The sequence below is a fragment of the Cyprinodon tularosa genome, unplaced genomic scaffold, assembly GCF_016077235.1.
Source record: "Cyprinodon tularosa strain WSP-4 unplaced genomic scaffold, ASM1607723v1 ctg349, whole genome shotgun sequence".
Taxonomy (NCBI): domain Eukaryota; kingdom Metazoa; phylum Chordata; class Actinopteri; order Cyprinodontiformes; family Cyprinodontidae; genus Cyprinodon; species Cyprinodon tularosa.
Window position 1 is genome coordinate 139,499 of NW_024039062.1, and position 12,227 is coordinate 151,725.

At 36.7% G+C, this 12,227-nt stretch overlaps 1 protein-coding gene across 4 annotated transcripts in view; it reads right to left on the bottom strand.

Annotated features, from left to right (window-relative positions):
- Positions 1-11,717, bottom strand: part of gpsm1b (G protein signaling modulator 1b) — a 36,786-nt gene extending 25,069 nt beyond the window's left edge. Inside the window, exon 1 of one of the 4 annotated variants that reach the window (XM_038294919.1) lies at positions 11,478-11,717. In XM_038294919.1, coding sequence (XP_038150847.1) covers positions 11,478-11,539 — 62 coding nt within the window. In that variant the 5' untranslated portion in view covers positions 11,540-11,717. Of the gene's footprint in view, positions 1-1,509; positions 1,669-11,160; positions 11,296-11,477 lie in introns of those variants that run through there. The other 3 variants (XM_038294920.1, XM_038294921.1, XM_038294918.1) reach the window with 3 other exon arrangements.
- Positions 11,718-12,227: the final 510 nt, after the last annotated feature.

The window sequence follows — 12,227 nt, forward strand, 5'->3', positions numbered from 1 at the left end:
ACAGGGATACCATGGTCCTTCAACCAGGTACTGGTAGCTTTGGCACTGTGTGCAGGTGCCAAGTCCTGTTGGAAAATGAAATCTGCATCTCCAAAAAGTTGGTCAGCTGCAGGAAGCATGAAGTGCTCTAAAACTTCCTGGTATGTGGCTGCGTTGACCCTGGACCTCAGAAAACACAATGGACCAACACCAGCAGATGACATGGCACCCCAAACCATCACTGACTGTGGAAACTTTACACTGGACTTCAAGCAACGTGGATGAAGTGCCTCTCTTCTTTTCCTCCAGACTCTGGGACCTTGATTTCCAAAGGAAATGCAAAATTTACTTTCATCAGAGAACATGACTTTGGACCACTCACCAGCAGTCCAGTCCTGTTTCTCTTTAGCCCAGGCAAGACGCTTCTGACGCTGTCTGTGGTTCAAGAGTGGCTTGACACAAGGAATGCGACAGCAGAAACCCATGTCTTTCATACGTCTGTGTGTGGTGGTTCTTGAAGCACTCACTCCAGCTGCAGTCCACTCTTTGTGAATCTCCCCCACATTTTTGAATGGGTTTTGTTTCACAATCCTCTCCAGGGTGCGGTTATCTCTCTTGCTTGTACACTTTTTTCGACCACATCTTTTCCTTCCCTTCGCCTCTCTATTAATGTGCTTGGACACTGAGCTCTGTGAACAGCCAGCCTCTTTAGCGATGACCTTTTGTGTCTTGCCCTCCTTGTGCAAGGTGTCGATGGTCGTCTTTTGGACAACTGTCAAGTCAGCAGTCTTCCCCATGATTGTGTAGCCTATAGAACTAGACTGAAAGACCATTTAAAGGCTTTTGCAGGTGGTTTGAGTTAATTAGCTGATTAGAGTGTGGCACCAGGGGCCATCAATTTTGAACCTTTTCACAATATTCTAATTTTCTGATATGATGAATTTGAGATTTTCATTTGTTGTCATTTGTAATCATCAAAATTAAACAAAATAAACATCTGAAATATATGAGTTTGTATGTAATGTATGAATATAATATACAAGTTTCACTTTTTAAATGGAATTACTGAAATCAATCTACTTTTTCATGATATTCTAATTTTATGACCAGCACCTGTAAATAGGCAAAGGACAGAATACATCATCATCTGACCATAGTTTCTCTACTTGTCTAAATAATGGAGATCAACCGATACAACCAATATTGCTTTCTATTCCTCCATTTACTCGCATGCAAATAACACATTGGTCATAAATGTTACATAAGCCTTAATAATAAAAAATAAATCATAAACAAATCAAAGAAAACCTTAACAATGGATAGCAAATGGAGAGGCAATATACGCCTCTTAAGCGGTCTCAAAGCGTGGCTGCAGAATACACTGATGAATCAGGAAATGCATCCACGTATTCACAGATAATGATACAAGATTAAAAACAATAGCTGGCAAATGTATTGATCTAGCTATACCAAATAACAAATCACAAATGCCCCAACCCATATCAAGTATATTCAGTTTTCTAGCAGCACCTGTGTTTCTGCTTGGTTCTCATCTTATCCACATACACCTGGAGCTCCAAGCGTAAAGGCTTTAGCATAGACTGAGGTCGGGCTCCCTGGTGGACCAGTCTGCACATCGCCCTCTCTGCTCCAGTCAGAGGACAGGGTTCCATTGACACGAGATCAATGTTTTAGGAAAAAAAAGGAAATATGTATTTTTCTCACAAAGTTAATTTTACAAAACAAAAAGGGGGGGGAAAAAAGCAGTCCTTTCATTCAAATCCACAACAATCTTAAACCCAGAGAGCCGGAAAACATGGAGCAGCTTTTCAGATATTCAAACAGAAATTTATGACCAAAATCCAACAAAAAACGCGTATTGGATCCACTTAAGAATATTAGGTTTTCCAGAATGAAAAAAAAGGCAGAATAACTCCAATGCAAAAATCTAAACGGGAAATGTTTTAAAGTCCACAGAAGAGTAGCCACAGATTTAGAAGGATCTTATGGCAAAAAAAATAAAAAATAAATAAAATAAAAGCCGTCGCCTGACTTTTCCCAAGATTACAAACGAAATTAACCCTCTCTTTTCTTTATCCTAACACAGAGGATGTTCTTGGCCTCAATGTAGATGAACTCAGTTACAAGTTTAAGCAAAACTTTTAAATTAGCCCACTGTCCCACAGAGAAAACGAAAGAACAGGCCTAATCAGAGACCTACACCCTCTTACTGAACTTCACACAGTGACATGAGTGGCATAGACTAATCCACCTATCTGCTGACACTAGTGCAAACATAATTGGGTCAACAGGAAGACAGACTGTTAAGACTGTGACTAAGGACCAATGAAATAAATATAATGTGGCAAAATAAGAACCAACATAAGGAATTTATCCTGTTTAATGGAAAACAAAAATGCAGTGCAGATTTAAAAAATAGAGGAAATATAAAATAAAAGGCATTTACCATGCAGGACTTCCTAAACACAGAGTTACTCCAGGAGGGGAAAATATATGGGTTTAGCTTAACTTTAGATAACCTCTAAATGCTACAATATTTATCATCAGAAAGACAAATGTCCATAATTTTAACAAAATAAAACAATCTACATCAAAAACCTTCATGACCTAAACAAGTTTTGGAAAAACACCAAGGTCCTAAACCAACATTAAGTAACATTCAACATTCATAAAATATTTTCACAACTCTTGTGACTATAAGTCAACTTAAAACTAGTTGAATGACAGCTCTGTCATGGTCCAGGGGGCTCTGAATCACTTTCACTGGCACTAAGCAACTTTGAGGAGGGTGGCAGTAACCCTGCCACACAAAACAACTACAAACATGCTTTACGGCACACGTAACTTCACCCTTTCCCCATTCGTTATAAAAACGGAAGTCGATGCGACTAAATGTCCCTGAGAGACTGTATATTTGTGCAAATTGTGCAGGGTTGATTTTCAGGCAATGGGGCACGATCCTACTGAGATCTATATGTGTGTTAACTGTAAAACTATCAAGCATAATATCATATTTATCTTTTTAAAGTCTCTAAACTGGTCAGCACATCAGCTGCTGATGAGTCAAATGAGGTGGAGGAGAATAACAATGCAGATGTAACACAGAGGTGAAGCCGTTTCTCAGCTTTTTTTAATGGAGCTAATAGGACCTGTCTGTGCTCTGTTACACGTGACTTCAGCATACTATTCCTATAGGTAAGGAGGAATCCTCTTTGTCAACTTTAAAATCTTAAACAGAAGTTAAACAACCGATATTTTTAGCAAATTTATTGCTTTTATTTTGCAACAATGTAGAATTAATGACGAAAATTGTAGCAACAGGATTTCATGTAGCAAAACGGCCTTCTCTCTATTATGTGGCAACATGTTGGAACGTTTAAATTCTATATTAAAGAATAAATTTAAATTATGTGTTTTTGTTCTATTTCTAAGTAAACTTAAGGTTTTTATATATTTATCTTGACAAGATAACTGACAGGGCCCTGTGTAACACATGCTTGTAAAATCTAAAATGGTGCATAAAGAGCAAATGAAGGACCATGTTCAGCCCAGGACTTTGTGTGGTCCCTTCCAACATATGTGACTGCATACACTCCTACCCACTGCAAACTGAAGAACAGAAGGAAAATATCAGGTTGGTATACTTAACATAGAATTTTTTTTTTTTTTTTTTTTGTTAAGACCTAATTTATGTTGTTGTGTTTTGTAAAATGTAACATGCCCCCTTTTAAAGCTTTGGACCATATAATAGAAAACAGTTTACTATAAAGGACTGGTTTAAAGATTAAAGTACTGGTATGGAAAAAGAAAGTCTTAACTATGGAATTAAGAAAGATCAAATTTCCATTGTGGGTAGCAGTCCATGAAAATGTGCAAAGTCCACCTCTAGGTATACCAAAAATAGCAAAACAAACTTAGGAGCTAGTTGAAAAAAACTGATGGAGCTCTGCATGTCTTAGACGCAAACTCTAAGGCTGAAAAACTAATAATTCCATTAAGAAATACATATGTTAACACTTGACATAAAAAAAAAATTTCCACGAAGTCATTCACTGCTTAAAGGCTCCATGGAGAAAATAAAAGATGCAGCAATAATTACCAGCCTCAGCCAGAGGGAGGAAAGGCATAAGGCCAAAGATAGCAGCATAAAATGTTGAAAGAACATATTTCATGACAGACTCGTCACTTCTATGCTTGGAAAAAAATGTGTTTCTATAGAAGTATAGGCTTTTGTGCTGGTACAGAGTTTGATCTTATCTAAGGAGAGCAAGAACTCAAATATTCAATAGTGATAAAACTTTCAAGATAAGATCTTTCACATTGAAAGTAAAAAAGCCAAGCAAAGAAAAATTAAGTGTTCTACCTTGTAAAAAGATTAAGGTAGAAATTAATTAAAGTAAATCTATCAATTTACAGGGGGAATTTTGGTGTTTTTTTACCATTGTCTCAGGTAATCCAAGGGTTCTCTTTCAGAAAGAAAAATATTCAGAGAAACAATAACTTTCCAAACAGTAAGCTATAAATCTGTTTAAAGAAAAACAAAATAAAAAAAAACAAGAAACTAACTCTGAGACACAAATTAACATCAAAGTGAAAAGAAACACAACAAAAAGACCAAAATCGCTGCTAAAAAATGATTTATGAGCATATAAAGTAGGAACACAAAGTTAAAACCCAACAAAACAATGACTCATCTATTTGTTCATTATGACAGGACTTTACTGGCTTTGTGGTTCGACTCTGAGGGGATCGGAGCAGAAAGCACTCAGATTCTCTCCTCTAATGAATCCTTAAAATTAAGCTTTTGCATCAAGCTTACATGTCACCATTTTGTTTGTCATTCAAAAAAACAAGCTCCACAGATTTACAAGAATTAACTGGCATATACAATGGTTTAGTAAATAAAAAAAGGTTGAAAAATGCAAACAAATAATCATAAACATGGTGAATACACACCAGAATAACAATGGAAAATATTTCTGATACAATGTTATAATTTCATGTTAACCTAATGGTAACATTTACATTTTTCTGCCATTGGGAGAGAGTGAATAGAGTGTGTTTGATATGTTTTTAAAAAAAAAATACCTACTCTTGTAAGTTTTTTCAATAAAGACATTGAAATTTAAAGTTGTCAGGAAGTAATAAAGAAATATTTTGTGTCACGCCGATGCCATTTTTTGGCCCCAATACCAATACCCGATACATGGCTGTGCAGTATTTGCCGATACCATACCCCTACCATACCCATACCATCTGTTTGAAATTGATGTTTGTGTGTATATATATGAAGATGTATGGATATATACATATATGGATGTAAAATAATTGCCATCATGGCTTTGTCAAGCTGCTGCCTACCTTTGTGAAGAAGGAAAAAGACTAAAACAAAGTTAATCCAGAGGAACTTTGTATTACCTACCTGGAATGGGTGACAATAGTTGAATAAACTTTTGGCTCTCAAAATGGTATCGGTGCCCTATATGTTGGTACTTCCCGATACCGATACCACCATATTAGTGCAGTATCGGGGCCCCGCCCAATACTGTATCGGTATCGGCGCAACACTAGAAATAATGGAAGTAGGATGATGGCCTGTTGCAGAAAAAATTGCCGGGAAACCACATCATTAACTAGTGCCTGTCATGTTACACCTAGATAAATATTAAAATGCACGTGTAGTGTAATGTAAAAGAAAAAAAAAAAATGTTAAAAGTTTACACAATTGTCAAATTTGCATTCTTTGTCACATTTTCTTCAAATTGAATTTTTTTCCACTAATTTATTTGCAAATGCTAAATATAAATGTCAAGTCTATATCTTAATTATATCTGTGTTTATTTGTTAAATATATTTCTACATCTTTTTTTTCTAATACATAAATGTTATAATTATATCTAAATCATTCATATATATATATATATATATATATATATATATATATATATGCACTAAAACTTATATCTATAACTTCTAGGGATGGAACGGTTTATGAAAACCGTCCGAACCGTTCGGTTCGACTGCCTCGGTTTGATTCGCGTGTGTTGCGTTCGGTTCATGCACTGCTCCTTTTTCATATAGGCGAAGCATGTACACTCCAGAGCAGAAGGTGGCGGTACTGCGACCAAAGCCAACCACCAGGAGTAAACAAGAAGAAGCGAAGCAGCGTAGCCGGGTGTAGCAGAAACAAAATCAGTCGTTGTGGAGAATTGTGTGGGTATGGCGAGTGGGAAAGAACAGGAGTTGGAAGAGGCGCCAGCAGCACTTTATAGGTCTGCTGTATGGGAGCGCTTTGCATTTAGAGTGACCTACGATGATGGAGGAAAGAAAGTTGTGGATAAAAGAGCAACAGTGTGCAAGCATTGTGCAACACATTTTGTTTATGCTAACAGCAACACGACCAACATGTCAGGCTAACAATCAACATATAGCGAACCAAACCGAAAACCGTGACCATGAAACCGTGAACCGAACCATAGATTTTGTGAAAGGTTCCACCCCTAATAACTTAATCTGAACCTATATCTTAAATGTATTAATTGATCAGTAATTTATCAATAAATTTGATCTTTCAATAGACGGATAGAAAAAAAATAAATGAATAAATGGAAATCTTAGAATTATGTCATTTAAATAGTCGACTTGGATATTTGGAAGAAATATCAGTATCCATGCTCCTTCTACAGCTCGCTTTTTGGCCACACAAGGGCATAAGAACACCAAAGGAGGCATCCTTTGAAGGATTCAGCCCACCTTTGCTTCTCATTCCCTATGCCCTGGGGCTCTGGCCACAAATTGAACTGTTAGAGGAGGCTTTCCTAGGTTGCCATGGTGAATCGTTTTATCTGGGTTACATTGATGAGTGCTTCTTATATCGTGCTCGCTCTAAACTAAGAGTTGATTAGGCAAGCTTAGTTACATATTGATATTATCTGCTCTGAAACCAAGAGCTTTGGGTAGGGAAGAGAGGGGTATAAGTACTCAGTATCTGTTTACTACTTAAGGAAGGACTGCAACTTTCTCTAAAACAGCAACAATTTCCCCCTTTGGTGTAGTTTGTGAACAGGGCTATGAAAATAGGATGTGGAACCAAAATACTGTACCAAGACCATTTAAAGGAAGTGGTCATGGTATGGTTCCACAAACTTTAGAGCAGTTTGTTTATGGTGTGATTTTTATCTGACCTCCATCTGACACAGCTGCTAAGTGTACACAGCAAGCTGGAGCCAACGCCTTCCCATGGCAAAATTTGCTTTGTGTTGTAGGATGCAGTAGGTTAAAAAAAACTAATCAGTAATGCAGGTGTATTTTTTATATATATGGCATAAAGCCCAATGCAACTTTCAAGAAATCTTGACAAAATAATTCTGTAGACTGCATAGATTAATTTGCCATGAAATGTCCACAAAACCTTTACAGTGCAGAATAAACAAAACTATACTAGTAAAAGTTACAAATAAAACCTCTTGGGGAATTAAGGTTAAACCATTTTTAAGAGAAAAAATGTGAGTAATCTATTATCAGTGTTGTATTTATTGTTCTCATTGTGTAAGGGTAACAGTTGATATTATTTGCTTATTTTAAAGCTGGATATGTAAGAATAATCTTTACAAACCCCCCACCTTGATTGTTCCATGTTTAAAACTGAGTTTAAACTTTGTGCCTTCAATGTTGTGTTTCTTTAAATTGTTGGAAAATATATTACTTGCTTTAAAGTCCCACCCAATTGTGAAATGTCAAAAAGGATTATAGGACACAGTGTTGATAATACAAACAGCTCAAGATAGAGAAAGACTGTTTTTTCCTGGTCTATGGCACAGCTACTTAAGTTTACAGCAGATCCATGATATTGGCTTTAAAAGCTTTAATATTTCTACATAGCTGGTCATTTCCAGCTGCCTTTGGCAAGAACATATTGGTTTAAAACAGCAGAAACCCCCTAAAGATCTTGTTCAGGAAATCCCTATTAAGGTAAATAAAAATAAATAAAAATAAAACTGCAGGAAGAATAGTTAAAACAAAAACCATTATTGTCATCTGCACTTAAATAGTGAATATAAGCTGCTTACTGTGGTTCTGGACCTTTTTTCTAGTGTTTTCTATTGATATCTTAAATTTTAAGAAGCTCTACATGACTCTTGGCGTGCCTATGAAATGCTGTGCTCAGAGTAGTAATACAGCCATAATTACAGACTACCATGACCTGTTGTCAGGGAAACCAGAGAAAAACTCTCTAGGAATGCTTCTCCTCTTGCTGAATTTCTCTCATAACAGAACTGCCCTTTGTTTTCTTCCTTTGTTGAAATCTCCAGTAAAGACGCAGTTTGCAACACAGCCATTATGTTTTTGACTTGACCGTGTTTTCAGCGGTGGAATTAGACAGCCCAGGAATTAAAATATGTCCTTCAAAAGCTTGAGCTGAAAGTACAAAAATATTAATGAAGAAAACTAGATTTCTCAAATGTTATTCAGGATTTTGAAAGCCGATAAAGTGGAATATTGGAAAAAAACATGTTGGTATATAATTATTAAATTCTAAAATGTTCAGTAGAGACCACGAATGACTGTTATTTTTCCCAGCTGCTTGTTTGTCTGATGAGTGGCATTTCTTGGCAATGACAATGACATGGGTTTTAAGGTCAAGCTTGTTTCCAGAGTGTGGCACAGATTTTTCATTGAGAGGAGAATTTGAATGGTTTTCCTCTTTTAACTTGCAAAGTAGTCAATTTTGCTGTTAAACTAGTACTGCCCCAAAAATAAATGTTTAAGGAGTTTAAATGCTTTGCATATAACGAAGGATCTCAAGCTCGCCACACTGCAGGTGGTAACTTGCTCCCTTTAAGGAGAACTATGAAGACATTTTGGCACTAACCATTTAGACCAGGCATGTCCAAAGTCGGTCCTCAAGGGCCACTGTCCTGTAGGTTTCAGAGGTTTCCCTGCCTAAGTACAGCTGATTTCACTGTGCTCATAACTTATACAAAACGTACCTATAACTTATCAAACGTATGCCAGCTTTCCTGCCAGGCATATGCGGGCTAAATCATCAGTGTGACAGGGGATTTAGACACTTCACTTAGACAAAACTTTACTGTCATTTTGTATACACAGAGTGCATGCAAATTAAATTTCGATACATAGAGCTTTTTTAATTGTGAATGAGCAGCTTAGCAGTGAAATTTAGAAAGTGCAGCAGTGATCAGAATGGCACAAATGCAGATAAATCTAACTTAAAAACCAGTTAACTTCACCCTGTTTAACTCCTAGAGCTACTCTATAAGGGGCAGCATCATGAACATATGCAGTAATCAGCCTAAGAAGTTACTGACAAGGCAACTAAATTTAGAAGTTTATGATTCTATCCTTCTGCATAAAAATCAAGATAATTATTCAAACTAATAAGAAAAATGTTAGAGTTTTGCAGCAGAAGAAATTTTACATCCCTTTTTGTTTTAAATAAAGACAACTGCATAACGTTAGGACTTTAAAGACTAAACTAGCATGTCCAAATAAGAGTTTGGGGAATACCTAATGGAAGTGAGAACTATCAGAAGTCCAAATGTTGTTAACATGTTTTGAACACAGATGATTCTGGTAAGGGACTACACTTGAAATAAGACAATGCAAATTTTTTTTTTTTTCTTTATGTAAATTGCCGTGTTCCTAGCAAAGGGTCTCACTTAGATCTTTAATTCAAGGAAAAAGGCACTTATTTTATGAAAAAAGTTACTTATTTAGATTTATTTTTTTTGCAGTGTATTTTGAGTCATCTAGTTTTAGTGGAAAGGTCTGGGTCCAGTTAGATTACCATTAGAAATGCTAATCGGATTCATGTTAAGAGAAAACTTTGGTCATTACTGAAGAGGTAACAACCACGTTCTAACATATGTTCTCATAGGGTTATTTCAGTCATATCTTGACAAAGTTTTATTTTGGCATTAAAGCATAAGTGATTTAATACGACTTGCGTGATAAAAAAAACAGCACCATGGGTCTTTGCTTTGTAAAGCTACGCACAATGCATCAACACCAACATATCTGCACCCTTATTGTGGTAAGGTCATGTATTGACCCCACGTGTTGATAAAATAAGAGGGAAAAACAGCAGTCTTGTGATTAGCAGGTCTTAATATAGTTTGTGTGTCATTCATTCTGTCAGGGACACACCAACCTTGCAGGCTTTTATGAATGTCACATCTCAAGTCAACAGCCAATTAACATTCCAGGCAGCCTAATCGGTGCTGCAGAGGCTGAACAGTCAATGCTGCAATGAGATTTTGGTTCTTTTAATTAACATATGCAATTATAATGCACTGCCTTTGTACAATCCTAACAGAAGCAAAACTCTGGCTTTACATACTGACCGACTCCTACCATTTATTTTTTATTTTTTTGTTTTACAAAAGTATGCATTTTTTACAAAAGCATGCCTTTTTTAAACATGCCTGCAACTTTTCAGAATCCTTTCTTTATCCATGTATTTTTTGGTTTGGAAAATGTGAATCAGGTAAATTAATCCATCCTCCAATAGGATGATCATCATGCCAAAAAAGAAAACTCTCTAAATAAGTAAGCAGATAGAAACCACATCTTCATGGGTTCTACAGTGGGCATCAAATGTTATTTTACCTGCACCCAATTGATAAAGAAGGAAAATAAAATACATTTACAAAATTCTAATTACCAGTTTGATACATAAGCATTACAGTGTTCAAAGTTGAGCAACATATGCAGCAGACAGAGAGGTTTTACACCATCAGGCAAAACAATATCACTTGCAGACAATGTATACCTGTGATCTAATTTAAGAAGCATGACAGCTTAGTCTTCCTCACCTGCCAGATGAAGGTTCACAAGTCAGGGCTACATTTATTACCTAGAGACATTATAATTAACACAATGGCATAATCATTAAACCCTTTAAATGACAGAAGGGGTTCATCTGGGAGACCATTAGGATAATTAGAAGATCAGCCTAAGGATTGGCAAGTCTGCCTAAAACTAAATGATGATGATCTGGTAAACTACCTTAAACAGGGTTCAATGAAACACTTGCAATAGGCCTGATGCCAAAAAACTACAAGATGATATAATAAGAGTAATATTTTTAAATAAAATGAACTGATCCTTGTAAGGATAACTGATGCAATTATTACCCACATGTTGCAGCCAACCTGTGGACAGTCTGTGTTTGCAGCATTTCCTTAATATCTCCTGTCAGTGTGTGCATCCAGCCACAGCTGCTCAGTGATCAGAGCCAGGAGACAGTCTTGGAGCTGCTCCTGCTTCTCTCCATGGCTCGTTTTAAACCAGTGAAAGCTGGCTTTGCTATGTTCCCTCTGACTAGCTCCTCCTTAAGCAAAGCCCTGAGCTGGCAGTCCTTCTATTATCTGCGTTTCTGTCCGTACAAGCTGCTTTACATCCGTGTGGTTTACAGAGAAAAAGATTTTCTGCTCATGTTAATTCGGGGTTCCTACCTTGAATGCAGCCTCTTGGTGGCCAAGTCCTGGTCCACACCATTAGCAGCAGACTGAGCCATGGAAAAGCAGCTAATCTGCCTGCTTCCTCCCGCTAGAGACTCCGTCACAATCACTTCCTCCGGAGGCAGAGACCTTTCTCCTCTCCTGAGGCGTGGCGCTCCTCAGACCCTCCTTCTCTGCCTCTCGTTTTGTCTCTGCTCTGTTTCTTCATTCACCACAGTAATGGCAGCCTCTACGGAAGTGAGCCCAAGCTCTAAGCCCCTCCCCTTTAGCTTCGTCACGAGTTGGACAGTTTGTTTATATTTTCTTGTCAGGCTTATTCTCCTTTTATTGTTTGTTTTTTTGTTCTGTTTTTTTTTTTTTTTATGTCAGTCTGGTTTCTGTTTGTTTGTAACAAGGAAATTTAATCAAATTTTGGGGAAAGAAGTCAGGCTTTGTTTGCTTTTGGTGTGTTAGAGGACACATATGGTCATTTTGCACTTAAACTATAATAGAAACATAAATGATAAAAGTTTATCCAAATACAACATTTAGGATTAATTTGTGGATTATTTATGCGAGTATGTTTCTTTGATCTTTTTAACTATATTTTTGTTAGATTGACACAACTCAGGTACTAAAAAACTGTGAGTGTAGTTGTAGGGGCCATTAATTTTTTGTTAATAGTTAATAAAGTTTTTTTGTTTTTGTGGATAATCTAAGTTTATTCTACTTTATTGTTTGATATCTGTTATGCAGGGGCGGAGC